General features: G+C 38.1%; 1 protein-coding gene across 1 annotated transcript in view; it reads right to left on the bottom strand.

The window, feature by feature from the left end:
- The window catches only part of LOC129767006 (uncharacterized), a 38412-nt gene extending 13787 nt beyond the window's left edge, over positions 1-24625 (bottom strand). Inside the window, exons 1-4 of the mRNA XM_055767611.1 lie at positions 24473-24625; positions 24305-24384; positions 24158-24238; positions 23833-24102 (exon numbers count right to left, since the gene is read on the bottom strand). Of these exons, the coding sequence (XP_055623586.1) occupies positions 23833-24102; positions 24158-24238; positions 24305-24365 (412 nt within the window). The 5' untranslated portion in view covers positions 24366-24384; positions 24473-24625. The remainder of the gene's footprint in view (positions 1-23832; positions 24103-24157; positions 24239-24304; positions 24385-24472) is intronic.
- Between the last annotated feature and the right edge of the window lie 335 nt (positions 24626-24960).

Below are 24960 nucleotides of genomic sequence, written 5' to 3'. Positions count from 1 at the left end.
TATCACTACTTTTACCACTAGCAGTCAATAATAACTCTGAAAAACCAATCGTAACTGTTGTCATGTGATTTTAGTTAGAAATTCAAGCCTTCGAGCGAAAAATGTTACATTGGACGTTTTGACTGCCCGCTTTGTACATTGGACAAATAACGTTGCACGATGAGAATCTGAAAATAACTACTAAACAACGATCCAAATACTTGCACTTCGTGCTAAAAGCAGATCATTATTGTTATAACTCGTTGAATTGAACTAAAAACGATATCAACACCCGAAAATAACAAAAACTCAAAATGACCGAAGTGCGATTTCGTGTTGTATTGGTTGCTTTGTTACTTCGGATGTATCGAGCGTCAGAGGAAAGTGGTGTCCGAAGTAACAGTCGAGTGCTTAAAATTCGAATCTGTACATTGGTCATTTTTTGTATCGGCGATAAAAAGGTGAAAAGGATAGATACTTGAACGATTGTTTTCTCAATGCATTACATGATTGATAACTAATAGTGTGCATCCATTAACTCGATTTGTTTACATTTGTTACTTAGGACGTTTTCAAAAGTTACGCGAGAAATCATGGACGAACAAGCAGAGCGTTTTTCTAAAACATAATCCTAATTTGTCATTCCGAATGCCGGAAGCTATTTTAGACACGAAAAAAAGAGAAAAATTACAAACCCTTGTAGGTGATTTTAGTCTAGGCTTTTTGTTCGATAATTTTTAACACTCCTATACTCGCGCATTGGTCTGTCAGACCGAGAAATCAATAATTCGTTCATTTCTCAGAAAATATCAACACTACGACTTTGCGATTCTCTCTAGCTTCGTTATTCGTCGTTCGTCATCGTTTGGCGTATGGCATGTGTTGGTACAAATGGGACTTGTGACACTTTTTTAACACTTTCGGTCTGACACACCGACGCGAGTATAGGAGTAACTTTTTTGGACAAGTGCCTTTTTTCATATTCTAGAATATTGTTGAATGAAATGTATAAATTAATGTTAGTAGCGTGGAATATTCATTAAATATAATGCATAAGATCATTACCGGACTATTCTTATTTGATTTCAGTCACTTTTGTAACTGGATTGAACGGATCCATATATTAACTATTCGTCGATATATTCGTCTTTAGATTCACGTTCAACAGCAAAATATAAATGTTTGACTTTCGTATACTTATTCGCTAAATATAATGGTCATACATATACACACATTTCCCTTGTGGAAGAATTGTAAACAGTAAACTATAAACTAATCGGTAGTTTATGGTAATTTTTAACAGTTACAGTTTCGGGGTTTTTTTTTATAATGGACAATATCGACAAGAAAACAAGAAATTTTTTAATTAATAACAGTGAAATATTCGAATTTCGTTATTTGTGTTCAAAAATTACTTTATTTTGAGGAGGCTGAATTAGATGACTATTAAAACATAATAAAGACGAAGAAAACATATGTTTCGGAGTTTTTTCATTCAATCATACCCTCTTCTTCAAATAAATGCCAATAAAGCCTGAAAAATACACAATGGCAACATTACAGAGAAGTTAAAGAACACCGTGAGAAGTCTGTGACACCGTGCGCGAGTATACGTGTTATGATTATGCACGCGAGTACAGGAGGGTTAAAGCCTATTTGAAGACCTCCAAAACTTATTGAGTACATAAATTAGATTTTGTTCTATCATATACGGTTCTTCTAATAGAGATAAGGGTGTTTACATATTAGCGCCACCGGAGCCGAAATTCATTAGGGGGCTGTCCACATACCACGTGGACAGAAAAAGCATGATTTTAGACACCCCCTCCCCCTCCAAGCGTGGACATTTGTTATACCCCTCCCTATGTTGTCCACGTGGATATTCTTCCAGTTTTTGGAAAAAACAAGAAAATTAATTTTTTTCCGCCTAAACTTCATTTCAAGTTTGTTTCTATCTTCCATTCCATGTTGTTATTAATAAAAATGATAGCCTTATTAATAGTGGCGATTTGTTTTAAATTCTTTAATTTTTTTCAACAATGTTCGTGCTCATTATTTCCTTACGAATTCCATTTATGTTATTCCCATATTCATATCAAAATATTACTTATGAATCTACTCTCGAGTAATTTTATTAAAGCTGGCTGGCTGTTTGAGTTTTCAAAAAATCTGACACTAAAATCAAGCACTTTGTTTGAACACAGTTATTGGCATTTATCGAAGAGAAGTGAATCTCGAAGCAATACAAAAGTGGTATAAATAAAAAAAACTGAAAAAATTGATATCATCGTGATGTTTAAATTGTGAAAATTTTGTAATGTATTGCTAGTTTTGGATCGTTCAGCACACCCGAATTGTCGCTCAAACGCATATACGTTAGACAGAGTTCAATTTCTGATGTTGTTCATTCAACTGATCCTCAGATTCATAATAATATTAGTTTACTATTCGCGTTGATTGCATTAAGCTTTGTGCTCCGTTTTTGGAAAGAGATAATGGCAATGGATTGATGAATTGAATAGCCTTTGAAAACAAAATTATTAATTGAAATTTACTTTTTCGTATCAAAGATGTGTTCTATTATGTAATTGAGTATTATATTAATTTTCGAGTGGTGAAAAAACTTGAGGGAAAATTATGTCTAATAAGGGTTTTTTACTATAATGATCAATTTTAGCGGGAATATCATAGTAGTTAAGTCGGACCGCTCGGCTTAAACCAAGGCTTTGAAATGCCCCGGTCGGAAATGGCGATGTACAACATAACCTTTTTTTTCAAACTTGAGCTTGAACTTATATTTCACTTCAGGCGGTGTGGATGACTTGTCGCTGGAGTAGTAATTATCATTTCCTGGAATATGCGTTTTGGACAGCGGAAAATAGCTTCCGTCGTCCAGAACGAAAGACGTCCCGCGGTATTTTTTGGTCATCCACCGACACTGTGATTTAACCGTTTCAATCTGCTCCTCCGTGTACTCCGGCGACCTTCTTCCTGCAGACGATTCCTTCCATCTTGAGGGTCCGATGGATCAATACGTGGGAGCAGCCATATTTCCGACCGGAGTCACGCAGGCTGGTTGCGACCTTGTTGTCAAACAGCTTCTTTAACGATGTCTTCCTCTGCTTCGTCATTATCGTCACCGGACGATCACTTCCGACCTTCCGCTCTACGTTCAGGGAACCCAGGATACGATATACCGTACTGACAGGTACATTTTCTCCCTTAAAATGTGCCACCGTGAACTTTTTTCCTTGCTGGAAATGCGTTTCGTAGAACCGTACAATGCGTTCGCGGAGCACGTGCTGTTTCGACGCCATCTTTGCTTTGACTAAATTCAAACTAGCAAAACCAAACACGCCTACTGATTCTAGGGAGCCCAAAGAGCAATTTTCTTGGAGAAAGAAAATTTTACGTTCATTATTTGAGTTACTGAAAGGTATTGAAAAAAGTCTCATTTTTTATTTAACACCCGTTAATTTAGGGGAGCGTTAAATATTAATTGATTTTCAGGTGGAATGAACTCGTTCTTTTTAAATTAAAATTATGAATGAAAATCAATTCTCCGTATCAAATTGGTAAAGTGAAAAAGACTTTTTTGCAGGTGGCGAAAAAAACTTATTCGAAAATAGTTTCGAAACAATGTTATATTATAAAGAAGAGTTTTAGAAAAAATGTCGTAAATGTATAGACCAATGGTTGAATGAGAACCAGGAGTACGTGTTTCAAGTAAATAAACAACATGATGTAGAAATTTTAACATTTGAAAACTAGCTTCGTGCCTTCCAATCTGATAGAGATTACATCAGCGGTACTCAACCTCTTTTCAGACGGACCAAAAACACGAATTAGTCTTGGAGTCGCGGGCCGCAAAAAGAAGAAGATGGGGTCCAAGACAACCGTATGTTAACGTTGGACTACGAAAACCGAATTGAGTCGGATGTATGGTGGGGTGGCGGTGTCGACAGCAACCACTGCGGAACAAATTTTCACCTTCAGTTTTTCACCGAAGAACGTAGCACTTATTGCTTGAAAATAAACTCTCAACATCCGGCTTCGAAGGCGCTGCACTTTGATGCCTCTTCTCATTCGGAAACAATGTTCAAATCAACATAGAATAATTGATTGATCGAACAAAAACCATCAATAAGTTATCCAGGATTCATCTGTCATCCTGCTGACGACCAGATGGCAGCGGCGGAGAGACTTTCAAAATGGTCTTTCTCAAGGCCGAGTGATTAGTTTAGCTTTCCGCATTGGTCTTTCTAAAGCTAGAAGAGAGAAAGTGTGAGAGTCTGATAAAACCTCTTTAATTTTAAAAATCATCATCATCACATCACTTAATCCGAGCACGCTCCATCGAAAAATTATAAAAATCAAATCGCTTTTGATTACTTCGAATATTATTTTAGAATGCATCAACATTTTTAAAATAACTCTACAGTCAAAAGTCCAGGCAAACCTTTTTTGTGCGGGGGATAAGGATCGCACAAAAAAAATCCCATAAAAAATCATGCAAAACTTCGCCAGTAGCTTTCAAAAATCGTGTTCGGTACACAATTTGAAAAAAATAAACTTTTTTGTGCGGTAGACAGGGACCGTATAAAAATAGTTTCCCCAAAAATTCAAATCTACGCCGTTCACCGTTCGATTTCCTTTAGTTTTTCTGCTTTATGATGGGAGTTTGCCTTCTGGTTGCGTGTGGTCGTGCTGTACTTTTAGTTGCTTTTTTTTTCCAAAATATATATTTTATTAAGGCTCATATGGCGTCAGCCTAACGGGGCCGGGAGTTCAATATTTTGACAATGTTTGCTTAGACTATGTTAGTAATATGTAACCGATTACTCGCGGTTGACTCGAGGTTAGTATTACAAGTGTTCTCATAATTGGTATGTCGCAGTCTTCGATGCTCTGTACGTGTGCCCGATTTTAGTTGCTTGTCGAAAATTGTTGCTGTTAGAAATCATTTCATGCACAACTTAGAGCATTTGATGGAAGGATGGGAATGATTTGAAAAGTGGATAATTTAGACGCAAATATGCTTTTTTCGAACTGAAGTGCATATAAAACATCGAAAAAAAAACTAAATGGACCATAACTTCGTCAAATATCCTTATTTTCATATACCGCACATAAAAAATCGCACAAATAAAAACCACACAAGAACAGAAAACCGCACAAAAAAAAAGAAGTGGGTTATATCTATGGTATAACCGCAAGGGTCACGTAGGACTATCGTGGATTTAGCGATCATTTGTTTAAAGTTGAATCAAAATCCATTCTGAATGAATGAATAAATGAATATTTGGGAGACTTCGAAAACGAGAGCGTTATGTTGGAGGCACAAGGTTTTATGCATCCAATATAGGATACGAAAAACCTTGTTCTGAAGAATAATCTTCAGAAGCTTTCCTGCTAACTGCACTTGATTGACAAATCACAAAACCAAATGTATTATATGGATATTTTATGGATAGAAAACATTAAAATAAACTCTTTCGCTTGAATGTAATTTTCAATTCCAAGGGGAACTGGCAGATTATTTTCCAGCAACGATTAGATATTTCCACATTTTCTTCGATACTGGAAGCCCACCAGTGGTTAATACTAACTCGATAACCACCTGTTAATAGCACTTGATTGAAAAATATTTGGTCACAGTGTTACATGGATTGAAAACATTAAAATAAACTCTTTCACATGAATGTATTTTTAAATTCCTAGAGGAACTGGCAGATTATTTTCCAGCAATGATTAGATCTTTCCGGAACTTTTTTTCATGTTGTCTTGTCGATGTCCTCACGAAAAATGAATGCGTCTCACCACCAGAATATCGCTTAAGTATGCTTTTTGTGCGAGATTGAATCGAGAGAAGGTGTGGTTTACGATGGCAATTTGGAAGGCAAACTAGAGGGGAATGAACTCTCTGAGCTCGAAACTTTCGGCGACTGAGAAATGATCGATTGCGTGCGCATACAATATTGGATACGGAAATATCCTACTGATGGGGAAGAATAATCTTCAGAAGCTTTCCTGCTAATTACACCTGGTTGAAAAATTACAAAATCAAATGATTTGATCACTGTGTTATATGGTTAGAAAACATTAAAATAAACTCTTTCACATGAATGTATTTTTAAATTCCCAGAGGAACTGGCAGATTATTTTCCAGAAATGATTAGAACATTCCGGAACTTTCTCGATGCTGAATGGCATCCATACGGAAAGAATTCTGCGCGTGTATGTGTCTCCTCCAACACGTTAGGCAACGATGTTGTCTTGTCGATGTCCTCACGAAAAATGAATGCGTCTCACCACCAGAATATCGCTTAAGTATGCTTTTTGTGTGTGATTGAATCGAGAGAAGGTGTGGTTTACGATGGCAATTTGGAAGGCAAACTAGAGGGGAATAAACTCTCTGAGCTCGAAACTTTCGGCGACTGAGCAATAATCGATTGCGTGCGCATACAATATTGTATACGGAAATATCCTACTGATGGGGAAGAATAATCTTCAGAAGCTTTCCTGCTAATTACACTTGGTTGAAAAATTACAAAATCAAATGAATTTGATCGCTGTGTTACATGGTTAGAAAACATTAAAATAAACTCTTTTACATGAATATATTTTTAAATTCCCAGAGGAACTGGCAGATTATTTTCCAGAAATGATTAGATCTTTCCGGAACTTTCTCGATGCTGAATGGCATCCAAACGGAAAAAATTCCGCGCGTGTATGTGTGTGTGTGTAGCGATGTCTTCCCAGGGAACCGTTTGTGGCATCACTCTCCTCCTGATGGATTCCCTTCTGGCCTAAAGTGCACAAACAGGCTCTTGGTGACACCGTTCATCCGCGCTTTCATGATAAACGAAGAGCTTCACCACAACAGCGACAACATGCTCCAATCGCTGTTCAATTAGAACTGAGTGGATTTCCGAGCGGCGCTCGCTTATATACCGATTGGTGATTTCAATAGCCTGTTTCGAGAACAATTTTAAGGCTATTGAAACAAGTTTTTGGATGAAAAAGTAACAAGTATATAACGCGTAGACATTTTATCTTTCGAATGAAGTGTTTATCATACCATTTCGTTCAGTTGTTCAGGAGCTATTAACGCTCAAAATCTCGGTCTCCGGCGTAACGCTTTCGGTTTCGAAACTTTGATTTTACACCCCGGTATAGAAATGAAAGACGTAGTCCTACGTCAAAAAATCACACAAGAACAGGTTTTCATGTAGAAATATTTCTCTTCGGCTTCGCTTCTACCTGTCAGTGCAAGCTCTGCACTATGCTTACTACGAGCATATTTTGAGAATGCATTCTGAGGGACGCCCGTTCAACACGGTAGCAAAATATAAACTGAAGTTTGCACAATATTTATAGTGCGTTCTCACGGCCGTTCGACGACATGCATCAAACGTCGATCAATCTTGACTTCGATGGTTTATTTATAATTTCATTTGATTTCAACAGTATGCTTTCAAAGCAGTTTTTGGGGTAGTAAGTAACAAACATCACTCATACACCTTTTATCTTTTGAAAGTGATTACCATACCACTCCGTTCAGCCGACACAGATATAATAACGTTCAAATCCTTGCACTCCAATCGTTACGCTCTCGATTTCGAAATTTTTACACCCCAGTACAGATGCAGAAATTATGTGGTGCAAAAATGCAGAAGCACTCTCCACGAGACGATTGACGCGGTGCATTCACCAAATAAAATTGCTCCACTGTATGCAATATCTCTCTTCCATTCCTCCTTTCTATCGAGCAGCTTTGTTTGACATCAGCATTGAGAAAGACTGCTGTCTGCTAGCTGGAGCGAAACTGTGACTTGAATAATGAAGCCGGACTTTAAATATCTAAAAAACAGCGCTAACGTACCCTGTGGAACTTTTCCCAACTCAACGTGGGTATTAACTAGCATCATTTTTTATTAATATTTAGTTGACATTTCTTTTGCCAGATAACACGCGTTAAATGTATTCTAGGGTATTCGACGAAACGTCCCCCAGCCAGAGCGGGAATCGAACCCAAACCCTCGGCATGATAATGTGTGTGCTGGTTTTAATTATAAAGATCAATTTGGAAAACTAAACTAAACTCTCAGCTATTTGAAAAAGTTCGCTGCCGTTTGGTCGCTAGCTGGATGACTGATGATCCGTGAATGCTGTAAATTTACGAGTAGCTTGTTTGTACTCAATACTCAACTCAACGTACGCCGTACTTAACGAGCGGAGCCCCAAATGCCATAGTTTTGCTATCTATGTACAACGAACGCTCGATTTGCTATTTCTATTCCATAAAAAAACGAGGAGTTGTTTTCGAGACTCGACCGCATAGGACGTAGGACTATGCAATCTTTTTTTAAAATTTGTTGGTTTATCATTTCGGATATAATTTGCGGATACGTCGAAATTTCATAAATAACACTTTAGTAAAAAGTTCCAGGACCCTGAAAAGATTTAATGGCTTGCGTGGTTCTGTAGAATTATTTCGAGAAGCAACGATGCTTTCTTATCTTTGCGAGAACAATACACTCATTGGTCATATGTCACAATTTGGTTATTTATATCAATGCACGTTTTACACTGAGTATTTAACGCGAATGCTATTCCGACGGTCTTTTTCGCATTTGACACACATGTGATTATGTAGTTGTTCCACCAGCACCGTTATCCCACATTTCTTAAACTCTCGAACGGCAGTTTACTTTCAGTCAGCACTGCTCTGGAAGACGATTTCTACAACTAACGTTCTAACGATAACTAGAAGCATGCACACAAGTATATCAAACCAATAGATATGGCTTACAGATACTGCTCTCAAAGGCATCAAACCTCCATAATTTCTGACGAGTCCAACTACTCATTGTCAGTTCGTTCAGCAAAGTTATGATGAGCTGGACTCGTCATTTCCGTTCAAGGGGTTAATCACTTCAATATATCTTTGGCAACCTAAGTTGTTGCCTAGGCGGTATAGCACTCCTAGCCATCTTTCGTGCATCGCCATTCAACAAGCATCAAACACGCGTCTAACAGATGCACACATTTGCAGTGTTAAAAATGAAACATCGCGAGAATGACCGCTTATGAAAAATCGTTTCTCGTCTCTCGGTCAAAATCAACAAAGCTAGGAGCTTGTTTACATCAGAACAGAGCCGATGCGCACGAGAGCAAATACGAATGGCAACTAAAAGTATCGAAGGTGCGCTATTCACCTGTACAGGAAATGAATAAGCTCAAAATTTCGCGCAACGAAAACAAGCAACACACACAAAGCCAAACACTGGTGGCTTGAAGCGACCTATAATCATTTGCACTCTTCTCTTTTTTCGCCTGCTTTGCCATGGCTCGGATCGTTGTGTTAATTGCAATGCCAGATGCACCTAAAGTGAAATATTTGCTAGCGTTCACAGCTCGAGTGGAAACACAAAACGAGCAGAATAAGCGACGTTTGTTGTTTCGGGTACAGATTCTGAAAGAATTCAGAAAGATTCTGAGAATTTCCCTCAGAGGAGATGCAATACTTATACACTAGCGACAGCTTACTCACTATACAAAGGTAAAGTTTACTTCGCAAATATTGTCTCTTCGCTACCCCCCTTTGTTGTTTCTATTCTAGCGACTGCATAAGTTGTTCGTTATTGAAAGCTCTTTTCGGTAAAACACACAAATGGACAGAACAAATGTATGGGGAAATGGAGGTGCCTCCAATTTTCATCAATTTAAACCATATACAGACTATGGGATTGTAATGTATAGCATATCAAACAAATCTTAGGTTATTTCCGATTCGATTGGTATGCAAAACGTTAAAATCCGTTCGCAGCAAAAATAGTTATTAACGTTAACTTTTTTTCATAAAAATATGACCTGCATGCTGATTGGCACCCTTATTGAAAGACGTAGTCCTACGTCAAAACTTGCTTGGTTCTCTGATTTGGCACCATTACTGAAAGACGTAGTTCTACGGCAAAGGAAGAGTAATGAATTCTGGTGCTTTCGTTATTGTCACATATAAAAAAATGTTAAAAATAAAGTAACACCAGATGGACCGCCGGGCCGCACAGTGGTTCCTCAGAAATTCTAGGTAGCATTAAATAGAAAAATGAACGACAATACCCGATGCAGCGCCCCTTTAAATTAATTCTCATCTCATCAGACATTTTTCTAACCAGACAATATGAGAATCCAATAAAGGATTCTACAATAAGAATGAGCAACATAAGAATGCCGGAATTTTCCATACAGATGGAAAATTCCATGAATACGATAGGCAGCAGTAAATAAATAAATAGAACGGAGGTAGCAGAATAGGAAAACTCTACCTAGAGTTTGTCGGTAGAAATTAAGACATTAATGTTATCGTGAAGAGAAGTAAAATAAAGAAAAGGGAGTCGATCGTGTGCCACGCAGGAGAACGGTGGTGTCTCCTGAAAACCAAGAAGTTGTGTTTTTTGTGTTTTAGAACATAAGAATGCCGTGAGGCCGCTCGGGGCGCTGTGCACCGATCGAATGGATGGTCTAGTTTTGGATTGGGCGATCTTTATAAAAAGATCGATCTTGTCGAATCGATTATCCAAACGGCGTAGGGATCGATCCACTGATTAAATCGGTACCAAAGAATCGATCTTTGAAAAAACAGAAAAAAAACAATTCATCTGCTTATTCTATAGGAGTGTCGGGTTTTTTGTGACGTCATGGAATCGTTTTATTAAGCATTACTTAAACATTACTGCAAATTCAATAACTGTCCATAACTCAGCTGACAACGATTCCATAAAAGCCAGTCGTGTCATACGTTTGTCGTTTAGACGAAGCCGATTCTTGATTTTAGCGCCAGTTCTTTAGAATAACCTTTCGCCTGGACTTGATGTCAACATCTAGTTCAGTGATCCTATGAGCCACTGGTGACAGTAAATCCCCTCAGTTGCTGCCGCTACTTCTGTCTCGATCACCATTTGTACAGAATTTAATCGTAGAAGAAGCGATTCAAATGTTGACAAATGTTGTTGTTGTTTAAAAAAATTGGTAGATGGTCGTTAGTAAGATTAAAATCGATTTATACTGAAAAACAGATCTACATAATAATAAGATTTTTCTAAGATCGAAAAAATCGAAAATCGAAAGAATCGATTTTCTCGATTTTTTCAAGTCAAAAAGATCGATCCAAAAAATCGGAAATCGGAATGGAAAAGATCGATCTTCGATAAATCGATCCGAGATCGCTCAATTCTAGTTTAGTTGTGTTCTATAACCTTCAAGGCATCTAGTATCACATATGGCAACAGTGTCCGCGACGATTTTCGTTGCGATAACCTCTTGCAACTTTGCGAAAAAATGCCATAGATATCTAGACATTTTGGAGGTTTTCCGAAAATTCTGTATTTTCATCCCCTCCCACGGCACCCCCTTTTGGGTTTTGGGTGAAATGAAACGTGTTCAGGAAGTTTGGAAACATATATTTAGACACCCCACACGTGTTTTTCCGAAAATTTAAAATTTTACCCCCTTCCCCTGCCCATGCTTTGGGGTTCATAACCAAAATGACTCAAAAATAGATTCAGCACCTTCGAAAATCTCCGAACACCAAATTTCAAGGCATTTCCATTCATTTGCCGTACTGCACTCAAAAATTATTCCACTGGGTCTAAGAGCGCAGCACTACACACGCGAAATCTTCCAAACTTTCAAACGTGTGCGCTACAATACATGTTTTACGTTAAAACTAATGTGCTTTTCGTTTTCTACTGACCTCAATACATAGTAGGATACTTCGATATCACAGTTTGGCATCATTGCTTGCTTATTCTACCAATTACAATTTATCACTGACCGAAAAGATCAGAAAAGTTTTTATGTCTGGATTGTTTTAATAGAAGACATTTTACGAGTTTGAAATAATGTTATAAAAAATGTAATTTCGAAAAAAATAGTTGTTTTATAAAGATTTTAATCCATATTTTACTCGTTTACCTTAAGCTGAGGCCGCGTATGCATTACTGTACACGGGCAAGTATGGAAAAGTTCATTCGCTCATTTCACCACACCTAATTATAAATCACTTTTGTATCTGCTTGGAATAATCATGGCGAAAAGAATGCAGCAAGCAATCGTGAGATTGCACGATTAATCATTTTTCACTACCCGACCATCTTCAACCGGGACTGAGAGTGAACATAACAAAACAAAGAGTGGAAAACAACATTCGTTGAATGAATACTTCTTTGGAAGAATAGCACGAAACAAAATAATGAGTGAGTCAAAATAGACTGAATCTGCTTGTATGTATGATTTTATTTTCCCTCGTACTCTTTTCCTTGTCAGCATTCAAGTACAACAGGTCACGTTTTTATGAAATAAAGTTAACGTTAATAACTATTTTTGTCACGAACTGATTTTGGCGATTTACATACTAAACGAATCGGAAATTCCGTAAGATTTGTTTAATATGCTATACTTAAGAATCCCCTGGTTTGTAAATGGTTAAAATTCATGAAAACTTTAAGCGTTTCCATTTTCCCATACATTTGTTCTGTCCATTTGTGTGCTTTCCCGAACAGAGTTTTCAATAACGAGCAACTTATCAACGACCAACGGAGGGGAAGTCGTAAGATTTAAAGTCTCCGTGAACAAAGGAAAAGTAGAAGAATGAAGGGGAATACTTGCCTAGAGTATAAACAGTGGATCTCGCTGAGGCAAACTTTCATTCGGCATCGGACTGTTGAGTAATCCAGTTCACTTTGCTTTCGCTGCGCTTCGATCTAAGATTGAACCCCACCAGTGGTAATCCAACTTAGATATCGTCGTTTGGTTTTTCTGTTCGTTTTTCGAGTTATTCGTATCGTGTGTTTTTCTTTCCGCGTCATAAATTGGACGCTTCGCGTAATGTGTGATGAGCAAGAAAGAAGAGGAAGGCAGGCTCGAGCCCTGCTAAAAACGATCGCATTGCCAGGGGCAATAACATTTCGAGGCAAGCGTCATCTGTTGATGCACGCGATGTTGGTGCAGTGAAAAGCGCTCGCACTGAACCGAGCCTTCGCGAGTGTGACGCCGCATCGAACAACAGCGAAGTAGGCGATTTCGGCGCGTCTGTCGAAAATGTAAACGCCGTTACCCAAGCAGCAATCAAAATCAAGTTCCCCCCGCTGGTGGTGAAGGCGGTCGCTCTTGACAAACTCATCAGCGAATTCGCATCGATGGGTGTTACAGCAGTGTACAAGATGTGTGGCATAATTCAGTTTTTTTCCAAGCTGTTAACATCGTTTGTTTTCCGTCATCATAAGGGCTTCGTTGGTGCCTTTGAGAATGCATCATCAATGCATTAAACTGACATTATGGCGAAGCAGGCGATAAGTTTGTGCGCCAGAAAATTATTTGGGGAATACCAAGCATCTTGAATGTCTTACTGGAATTATTTGGGTTCGCGTGCCAGGCGCAAAACTGCCTTCAACTAGGATTGCATTTGCGCTAATATTGATCATAATGAAGCATTGCTACTGTTTTCGAGGTTGTTATGACCAAAAAGAGTTTATTTCGCTTGTTTAGTCACCAAGAAGTAAATGTCGTTCTGGTATTTTGTATGTAATTAGGTTTTGCTTGCCAGTAGCAAAACTTCCTCCACTAAGGGTGACAGCTGCGCTTCTCTCGAGCATGAGAAAGTAATGCAACTTTTTTCGAGCGCAAAATGATGAGAAGTGTTTATATTCCTAGTAGTTTCAAACCACCAATGTATGGCGACTTATATAAAATAACAGTGTAGTTCTACGTCAACAATGCGGTCGTATCTTGGACACAACCTCCTATAATTTTTTTTAAATGTTCAGTTAACTCGTTTATATGTTTATATGTATGGACAAAATCGCATCGAAATTAGTTCAACAACAGAATTTTGATGCGATTTTGTCCATACCTGCACACGGGTAGTTTTTACCCTTATATGGCAGATGGGGATGAAATTTTATGCTAAATGGGTTCCTGGCACCATCTAGTATAAGAATCAACCATTGGGCCCTCCATGTTTTTACGAACTTTTTGACCAAAACACCATGGCCGTCAAAGTGTTAATAAAGAAAGAAAAAACGCTTTTTAAGAGAAAATTTTGTTTTCAAAATCAAATTAGTACTCTATGCAAATGAAAATAACTATTCCCTACAAGGGGTGAAAATGCCATACAAAAATTGTGCCTAAGATAATTTTATATCATGGTAAGTTTCGGTGAGAATATCTGAAAATTTATAGCAACTATGTTAAATCAGCGTCAGGACAACGTACTTAACGTACTTCAAGTAATTAAATAAAGACAAGAAAAAATTAGGAGGATTAATAATAACATTGCGCTTTTTTCTGTGTGGCATTTATAACCATGATGGTTTTCAACGTCAGTGTTTCTAGCCTACTAGTGACATTCATTTTTTTCTGTGCGGTTGTTTCTGTTGATCATATGGTCGGTGTTAAGTCAGAACGGACCATGTGACATTTTTATAATTTCGAGAAAAACAAACTTGGAGTTCAGTGCTCTGTAATTTTCAAAATATTTAATTTTTCATTCAATATTGTTCTCAGAAATGTTAGCTACTCTCTGGCAATTTTACCCATTTTCAGACATAGAAGATGCCACGGACGCTTTTTTTAGTATATATTGAACTATGTGATAGAAAACTAAGGTATAGCATCGTAGAAACACCAAAACTAAAGCAGGGTGTCGACTCAAAACTCGAAGAAAATTTCCCTGATATTCCCTGATTTTCCAGTAAATTTTCAGAAAAATTCCAGATGTAGACTAGTAATCAAATTCTTTACTAATGCTTTAGCTATAGTTCCTAAGATATTTAGTTAGCTTAAACAATGAAATATAAGAACGTCTGTCGATATATTCCAATGGAAAAAATGTTTGTGATTTTTAAATAAGTAAAAGACGACAGAGTAGTGTCGTAAAATCGTTAATCTTTCGGGCTTCTGTGCATTTCCCAAAATTTTCTTATTTCTTTCAATTTTCCTTGTTTTCTAGATAAAGAGAATGAGAATTTTGAACTCGTTGAATTAACTAGCTCAACATTTTTATTGATTCTATCCTTCCAAAGTGAAGCATACCATCGTAAACTTGTCGCATAGCATAAACGTTTCGGCAGAAATGTTTTTAAAAACATTCGGTATAAATGGAAAAGCTCTCTCAACGTTGGAGTTTCTACACGAGAGACAGAAGACCATATTGGTTAAAAAGTTCCGTAATCCTATCATTTCCAAAAAATGCTCCAGTCGGTTATTTTCCGGATCATAGTGAGCAAACTTGTTGCTTCTCTTCTTCTTCTTCAATGGCACTAACGTTCCTAGAGGAACTTCGCCGTCTCAACGTAGTATTACTTGCGTCATTTTTATTAGTACTTAGTTGAGATTTCTATGCCAAGTAACACGCCTTGAATGCATTCTGAGTGGCAAGCTCTAGAATACGCGTGATCACAGTGCAAGTCGGAGGAAATTTCTTTGACGAAAAATTCCCCCGACCAGACGGGAATCGAACCCGAACACCCGGCATGTTAGTTGTGACGCTAACCACTCGGCCAAGGGAGCACAACTTGTTGCTAGTTTTGCTATCAATATTGTTTTAGTACTAAGTCTGCTGCAGCTCCACTGATACGTTCAAAATCCTTCAAAGATTAAAAAAAGCACTAGAGTCAACAGTCAAAAGTTTCTCGACTCGTTTTCCAGCTATTTTTTTAAATCGAAATCAATGCCGTCGAGATCAAGGATATATCAATGCCTTGAAAGCATTAAAAGCGAAAGCAGAACTCCGCATCCCAGACGAAATTTCAAGATTTGTCTGTCGTAAATTTCGGCGATTTTTTTATCCATCAATCTATTGATGAATCCGGAGCTATCCAAATTCAAGAGTTTTTCTTCTCCTTTGTAAAAGTCCAGTTGCAGCTCGCGTAACATGACCAATTCACGTTGGTAGGTTTGTTCAAATATATAATTCCCAGACCTTCTTGAAAAGTTAATCTCTGATGCTTGAGAACGCTCCAAGAACATAGACGTCATGTAACGATTTACCACCTCCATTTATTCTTCCTCCCAAAATCTGATATTTAGATGCAACTGCAGCCTCTTTGTAGTCTTGTACAAAGACTCGTCGAAACCAACGACAAAATATATCTTACGAAGTTTCATCGAGCTCAGAATTCTCAGCTTTAGAGTTCGTGGCAAAGTCTAATATCATCATGAAGCTCATTTTATCAAGCCCTAGCTATACCTTCTCAGCATTTGGTGTTATCAAAATTTTCTAATTACTGCAATAATAAAAATTCTAAATGACTGAATTTATTTTTTTTCCAGATTGATGTCGAAATTCCCTGATATTCCCTGATTTTCCCTGACATTATTTTAATTCCCTGATATTCCCTGATTTTCAAGGATTTTCAAGGTAGTCGACACCCTGTAAAGGGTGTGTCACATCAAATTGCATCACGGAAAAAACGCTGCAGAAATTCGCCCAGTAAACCGATCCTTTTGAAAATTTTAGACAGTAAAATAAAAACTATTAAACAACTTTTGGCATTTTCTTTTTATTCATACTTCGAGCCCAAGCCCGTATGCTCGCACCTTCCTCTTTACCCCGTCCATAAGGTTCTGTACAACGTCAGGTTGTAGTTTTTTTTTGAACAGAAATCCATTTTCTCTTGAAGTCCGCCTCCGATTTGACAACTTTTGGGTTCTTCCGGAGGGCCTGCTTCATAATCGCCCAATATTTCTCTATTGGGCGATGCTCCGGCGCGTTGGGCGGGTTCATTTCCTTTGGCACGAAGGTGACCCCGTTGGCTTCGTACCACTCCAACACGTCCTTTGAATAGTGGCACGAAGCGAGATCCGACCAGAAGATGGTCGGGCCCTCGTGCTGCTTCAATAGTGGTAGTAAGCGCTTTTGTAGGCACTCCTTAAGGTAAACCTGCCCGTTTACCGTGCCGGTCATCACGAAGGGGGCGCTCCGCTTTTCGCAAGAGCAGATCGCTTGCCACACCATGTACTTTTTGGCAAACTTGGATAGTTTCTGCTTGCGAATCTCCTCCGGAACGCTGAATTTGTCCTCTGCGGAGAAGAACAACAGGCCCGGCAGCTGACGAAAGTCCGCTTTGAGGTAGGTTTCGTCGTCCATTTCCAGGCAATGCGGCTTCGTCAGCATTTCGGTGTACAGCTTCCAGGCTCGCGTCTTCCCCACCATGTTTTGCCTTTCGTCGCGGTTAGGAGCCTTCTGAACCTTGTATGTACGCAGGCCTTCCCGCTGCTTGGCCCGTTGGACGAATGAACTTGACAAATTCAGCTTATTGGCGACATCCCGGACCGAACTTCTCGGACCACGTCTAAACTGCTTAACTACGCGCTTGTGATCTTTTTCACTGACGGAGCATCCATTTTTGCCGTTCTTCACCTTCCGGTCGATGGTTAGGTTCTCGAAGTATCGTTTTAGTACTCTGCTGACCGTGGATTGGACGATTCCCAGCATCTTACTGATGTCCCGATGTGACAACTCCGGATTCTCGAAATGTGTGCACAGGATTAATTCACGACGCTCTTTTTCGTTCGACGACATTTTTCCAAATTTACGAAAAATTGACAGTGAAGCATGGCGATCGTGATCTATACACTCTTATCTGATTATAAGCGAAAGCTGAAGATATAATTCCTAAAAATTAAATTTCTACAGCGTTTTTTTCCGTGATGGAATTTGATGTGACACACCATTTATGAGGTGATAGTTAATAGTTATGACTTACAAGTAATAATTTTTAGCTATAACATAGAGAAAATAATTTTATCGTGTGTACACTCTAGTACTAATTTTCATGCCATAGCAGCTAACTATCAACTATTCCGTCATGACGGAATAGTTCATAGTTTCTATGTCATAGCTATCTTACAGTTCAATATTTCACGCTTTGGCGGCACTGCTGTTTTGTTGTTCTGGCAACAGATTATCAATTGTATATATCCAAATGGATATATTATTCTGCATTACAGTTTCTCGTCCGAGGGAAATCGGGATCGGGAGAATTTGATTCACTGGTGAGTAGGGTAGATAACTTTATTTCGGATTTAAACATAGAACGTGTTGAGAAATTTCGATTTTCAATTACGTAGCATATGACAACATCAAGACATCAACATCAACAGATATCCAATTGAGTGCTCAGTTTGTTGGAAAAATGAGTTATCAATTTGATTTTTTTTTTAAATGCTAACTCGTTTATTTGTACAGTATCAGTCGATCAATATAATGTCGTAGCAGGATTTGTTGCTCTCTTTTTTGTCTTTAAACCATTACTAGGACAGAATCGATAGCAACCTATATAATATCAAAAGAAATATTGAAATCGCTTTCCATTTCTTCTCGGAATATCAGTTTCACAGTAATTAAATTGAAGTATTTTTTGTTTAAACTGTGTTAGTGCTGAAAGAGCAATCATTGATGTTACCAATAGCACATTATCACTTATCCAGACTTTTCAAAAGTCTTCAAAACTCCCCTGAATCAATGATCCAAATTAGAAAAAAACCTTAAAAGCTTGTTTCTGTTTCAGAATGATAAACCCAAAAACACTGATTATCAGAATAAGGAGGACGTGGAAAACTCGTCGGAATCAAAGGGGAATCAGCCTCCCACTCCAACTACAGGTGCAGAAGTTCAATCTCTTATTCCGAGAGTCATCACACCATGTGGATCAAAACCAAATAAGAATCTGCGGGGTTTCTGAGTTTGTCTTTTGAGAAGTATGTACGTCAGAACTGCCGCGATTTTTTTTTCTTCTGTTTAAGATTTATGTCCATGTTTATGTTCTGATAAAGGTGTTTCTGTGATGACACTCACAAAAATAGGTTGATTTATTTGTGGCTGCCAACCAAACAATACAGAAAATCAAAAATTACTCGTGTGTACACCAAAAAACTCTTGGTCATAGTACTAAACGATAGTTTTCTACTACATAGCTTCTATTATGTCATAGCTCAAAAATTTCCAAAAATTGTTCCCGAAATCTCATAGAACTATGACTGTCATGTCTATGTTATAGAGAACTATATCATAAATTTCATGCGCCGTGGGACAGCACCCTGAGAATTTCTCAAGTTTCGAAAACTAGGAAAAATTTTGATGCACTCCAGTCAATTAATGCTGATTTTTCTTGCAGAGTTTGGTACTTCAAATCACATGAAAGAATTCTCCAATTTTATCTACCCCATTCAGTTTCGATGATGTACAATCCGCTGAAAACATGCAGATGCAACTCCTTGAAATGCAGTGTGATTTAGAGTTGCGAGTTTGAAAACCATGATGTCTTGGATTTCTACTCAAGATTTGTTCCAGTAGCGCGATTTCCAAAACTAATAAAACATGTTCATTTTATTACTTCTATGTTTGAAGCCACAACTATTTGTTAGCAGTTGTTTCAGTTATGAGAGAAGTGAAATCAAAGTCAAGGAACAGAACTACTGACAGTCAGTCACTATCAGTGACTATCTTTCACATTCAAGCTGATTTATATAAAATGGCCCAAGAAAAGTAGTTCGGCCAATCGTCAAAGAATTCTATGATGCATTTAAGGGTTAATATACTCAGAATGTGCACATTTTACACTAACGGATTCAAGCACATTTCAACAAGGTACCTATTAGCTTCAAGAAAATGCTTTGTTGGTTTGAATTCGGCGCTTGAAAATTGTTTAAATTCAATATACAAATGATTGATACATGGTCCACTCTGTCTGCACATGATATAGAGCCATTTCAACATTGTTAATTGTACATGGTCCACTCTGACTGCATACTATGAGGGGTTTTCGTTGATCAATCATAATAATTTTGGTCAATCATTCCTGCGGTAAGCGTTGTACGAAATGCAACCAGTTCGGAGAACATCATGAAACAGAGCTGTCCCGAGGAATCGAATCCGGCGTAGCATCATCGATGATCAAACCCTTTTACGATTTGACGAAACTCCAATACATATGACGAGATGTGAGAAAGTACGCTAAATAGAATTGTGTAGAGAATGTGAGCTATTGTTTCGAGGACTATATAAACCATAAAATTTCCTTATTAAACTCTTTTGGATTCTTGACCACTTAACCATTTGCAATTCATGCACTTGTGTAGATAAATTGGAAACCAAAGACAAATGTGATAATAAAAAGTTAATTTGTTCCGAGAAATAAGTGTTTGATTGAGCCGTATTGGAAATAAGCACTATTAATAACGTCTCGAACAAGCGTGATTTTCTAAATCTGATGAATGTGGTACGTAGCTTACACAATGCTTAATCAAATGTTATCAATAACTCGAAATTTTGAATTTTGCGACTCTGTCCCCTCTGACTTAACACCGACCATAACGGGTGTTAAATAAAAAATGAGATTTTTTTCAATTACATATAAAAAAATATTTTTTTTCATCGATTTCAGTATTTTTTATTAATAACATAATGTATTTTCTTCAAAAAAATGTCAGTGAATGTTTGAGTAAGGGCCGTGGTCTGCTGTTCGACGCAACTTTGTCGCGATGCTCTCACAAGAACGTTGTACGGCACTTACGTCCATTTTCCGGATACAATTCCGGATTCTTGTAGTCAGTTGCTTCGTGTCCTTGGCCCTCCAATTGTTTTTATACACTAGGGCACTGAGTGAGCCAAAGAAATCCTCTATTGGGCGGCACTGGGGCAAGTTTGTTGGGTTACGATCTTTCGGCACGAACGGTATCTTTTTCTCCTCAAGATACGTCAGCGTCTACTTGGCGTAATGCGAAGACGCCTTGTCCGGCCAGAAGACGTACTTCCCATCCGCGTGATGCTCGTTCAGGAACGGCAGCAGGATTTTATCGAGGCACTCTTCTCGATATATTTGTTGGTTGATTGTCAGACCGCTCGGCTTAAACCAAGGCTTTGAAATGCCCCGGTCAGAAATGGCGATGTACAACATAACCGTTGACGGCGCCAGTGGTTGTATGGTTAGCGTAACAGCCTCACAATCCGATCGGCCTGGGTTCAATCCCAGCTGGCGTCGTTGGGATTTTCTGAGGCGAAAAATCTCTGGTTACGTCTTCCTTCGGAGCGGAAGTAAAAGAAGTTGGCCCGGCTCATGAGTTGTTGAGTCTGATAGGTAGGAACAGGTGGAGTCGCCTCCCTGATGTCGGTGATTGGGACTAAAGTTGCGGAAATAGGCCGACGAAAAATAAGCGAAGATAAAAAAAAAAAAAAAACATAACCTTTTTTTTCAAACTTGTGCTTGAACTTGTATTTCACTTCAGGCGGTGTGGATGACTTGTCGCTGGAGTAGTAATTATCATTTCCTGGAATATGCGTTTTGGACAGGGGAAAATAGCTTCCGTCGTCCAGAACGAAAGACGTCCCGCGGTATTTTTTGGTCATCCACCGACACTGTGATTTAACCGTTTCAATCTGCTCCTCCGTGTACTCCGGCGACCTCGTCTTCTTCCTGCAGACGATTCCTTCCATCTTGAGGGTCCGATGGATCAATACGTGGGAGCAGCCATATTTCCGACCGGCGTCACGCAGGCTGGTTGCGACCTTGTTGTCAAACAGCTTCTTTAACGATGTCTTCCTCTGCTTCGTCATTATCGTCACCGGACGATCACTTCCGACCTTCCGCTCTACGTTTAGGGAACCCAGGATACGATATACCGTACTGAAAGGTACATTTTCTTCCTTAAAATGTGCCACCGTGAACTTTTTTACGTTTCGTAGAACCGTACAATGCGTTTGCGGAGCACGTTCTGTTTCGACGCCATCTTTGCTTTGACTAAATTCAAACTAGCAAAACCAAACACGCCTACTGATTCTAGAGAGCCCAAAGAGCAATTTTCTTGGAGAAAGAAAATTTTACGCTCTTTATTTGAAAATTGAATATAAAATTGAATATAAAATTGAATATAAAATTGAATATTGAAAAAAATCTAATTTTTTATTTAACACCCGTTATTTCTTTCCCGATTTGACGTTCATTGGATGGGAGAACAACTTATAGCTTGGTAACAATATGAATACTTCTCAGTCCAAAAATCTGCACATCTCCATTAAGTCCGATACACATACAACATTCCGTCAACTATTCTATTGAACTTATTTTGCCGACGGCGAAGTTGTCGTTGATGGTGCATGTGAATGCGACCATGCGATTTCCATATGAAAATGTCTGATGGTTCATTCTTTTACGTTGACTTTACGGTGAAGAGACGTTGTATGTGCAGCGCACTTCACTCTGCCCAGCGTCTGTCCATCTGAAACACAACGCTTCTCGCTCCACGTCCGATTTTGTCATTTTTGGCCCAATCGGCTACCGATGAGTGTGTCTCGGTATTGAAAAGTTGAAAATTTCTTTTAAATGTTTCTACAGAGCATATACATTTTGAGGCTACATCTATCAGATTACCGATAAGCATGAAGGATGGGGATAACATCGCGCTTTCGGAGATTGTGAGTAAAGGTAAATTGATAAATAACTGAAAGGGAAATAAACTATTCTGTACTGATATTTAGATTTTACGTGAATTCCAGGAGATGAAAAACCACATCGTTCACATAGGTTCACATTAGCTAAATCTTTTTACAGTGCCAAAATATCTTGCGATTTCTTATAGCGAATTCGTTTTTGTTCAGTTTCAACCCCAGTGCCGCACTAACTGCTGTCAAAACGTTTTTTTATTCACTCAGTTTCGCACTCAGTGTCGCACTAGTTCGCCCCGAAAGCTGTTAGTTTCGCACTGAGATGTTTCACGGGTTGGCACTCGGGTTCACCAATACAACTATACTGAACTGTCAAGTTCCGAATATTGTATTGGAAAATCTAAAAATAAAGACTATGAAAATGGAAAACCTGCTGCTTTTGCTTTTGTATTATTGGAATCGTAATCCAATTCGGATTCTGATTTTGAAGAGTAGAGTAGGCGGCATTAAGCTACGTGTGCTTTCATTGGGAGGTGAAAATAATGATGGATATTCAGGTGGAATAAATTTCAAAATCAAAATTATGAATGAAAATTTACTTTAACGTATCGAATATTTATTTTATGTGATTAAATAAAAGTTTTTTTTCCGATATCGCAGAATATTGAACGAAAACTGTGTCTAATGATGGTTTTATATTATAATAGTAATTATTTGTGGAACAAACAGGAAATGCATCGACAAATGGTTAAGTGAGTGTCAGAACAACATGTGTTAGGTAATCAAACAATATTAAGTAAAAATTTTCATTCAAACTTTTATATGTTTACACTGCACTTGGCCCTTCTGATCTGATGGAGAACAATTTACCTCCCAAGCACTAATATCACCACCAGACGTCGACACTGTACATTTGCCGTCGTAAATATAAACAAATCAGACTATATAACGCACACCAACAAACCACCGCATTCGTGAAACTGAAAACGTTTTTTTTATTACAGAGTCAGTTTGGCACTGACTCAGTTTTAAAAACGAATTCGCTATTATCCAACCGGACTGGAACTTGGAATTTAGACTATTTGTCGATAATAATACATTCTACATACATTCTACAATACATTCTACGCACAGAGGCTAGTTGTCGATTCCTTCAATGGAGTTATTCAGAGAAAGTTCTCTACTTCACTCGATTGATAAATGCCCCTTCTTATAGGCTATCGTAATACATATTTTAATGTGAAAGTTTAAAACAATATGATTGCATTGTAAAATGACCTTCAGAGTTTAATTGGTTTTAAAAAAGGAGCATGATTATCAGAATCTCACAATTTGGTGTTTGATTATTATTAAAAATAGAGAATATTTAGAGCTTGATTTTTAAAAATGATTGAAATGATTCTTACCTTGAAATCCGTTAAGCTCTACCACTTTACATTTATCAAACAACTGCTTGCTGTCGTTTTTGTGTAACAAAATCTTTTTTCCGTGTAAAGTGAGAGTATTGAGAACTTTGGATCGAGATGCGGATTCCGCTGAGTCAAATTTCGCTACAAAGACTGTCGTCAGTAGAGATGGCAATTCAATTTTTTGCAGCTTCACCAGTGTAGCAAAACCGTGAAAAAAGTTGTTCAAATCAGTTTCTTTGACATCAGGAGGGCAATTCCCAATTAATACTGTGGAAAATAATAGCTATGTCATGACGCCTTAGAACGGTATATATTATCTTACCGGTTTCACCTGCTGTGAACTCCTGTAAATAGTTCCGTATTCCACTTATTAGACGGTCATATCGCTCGGATGAGGATTCATCTTATTGGAAAGTAAAAATAAAATTACTTGAATTATGGAATTCACTGTGTTAATTAGTTTACATACCTCTGGAGTTGACCGGGTCGTTTTCGTTATTATCAAAATTGGCCAAACTTGGTTTTGCCATAGTTTCTGATTCATAATTGCTAAGTAAGAAATGATGGATTAATATGTGATGCAAAATAAAAACAAACCAATTGGGAGGGAAAGAAAAAAACAATGGTCTGAACTCACCAATGAACCTCTTGTGATGTTTTATGGTATTCGCTATCAGGAGGATATCCGTCCTCGGTATAGCATCAAAAAATTTGTCCACAAATAACACTTTTTAAAACATTTGTAAATTTTCACTGGCAGATAATCATAACTAATGAACGAAAATAAACATTGATAACCGAAGCAGTGATGCCGTTGTAATTTTATTTTCTACTTAAAAAAGGGTGAACCGTTCGCAAACGGTACAGAAGAACTAGTTCGCCGGGAGAGAGAACAGTATGCAAACAATCAGTTCGCGAACGGATGGTTTGTGAACGAACGAACGGTGTGCGAATATGATAGCAAGATATTGATGTGGCTGGTGAAATATCTTTCACGATTATTCCAAGTTCTCAACTATCTGTAATGGTGTTTGCCTGTGTTTGTCTAGATAAATCTCCTGTGCTACTGGGATGTTGTCTTTTAACCCTTTAACCTACGATTTAATTTCTAAATGAGTGGATCAA

Source organism: Toxorhynchites rutilus, chromosome 1 (genome assembly GCF_029784135.1).
Source record: "Toxorhynchites rutilus septentrionalis strain SRP chromosome 1, ASM2978413v1, whole genome shotgun sequence".
Lineage (NCBI taxonomy): Eukaryota > Metazoa > Arthropoda > Insecta > Diptera > Culicidae > Toxorhynchites > Toxorhynchites rutilus.
The sequence above is the reverse complement of the archived record's forward strand: the minus strand, read 5'-3'. Positions and strand labels throughout refer to the sequence as shown.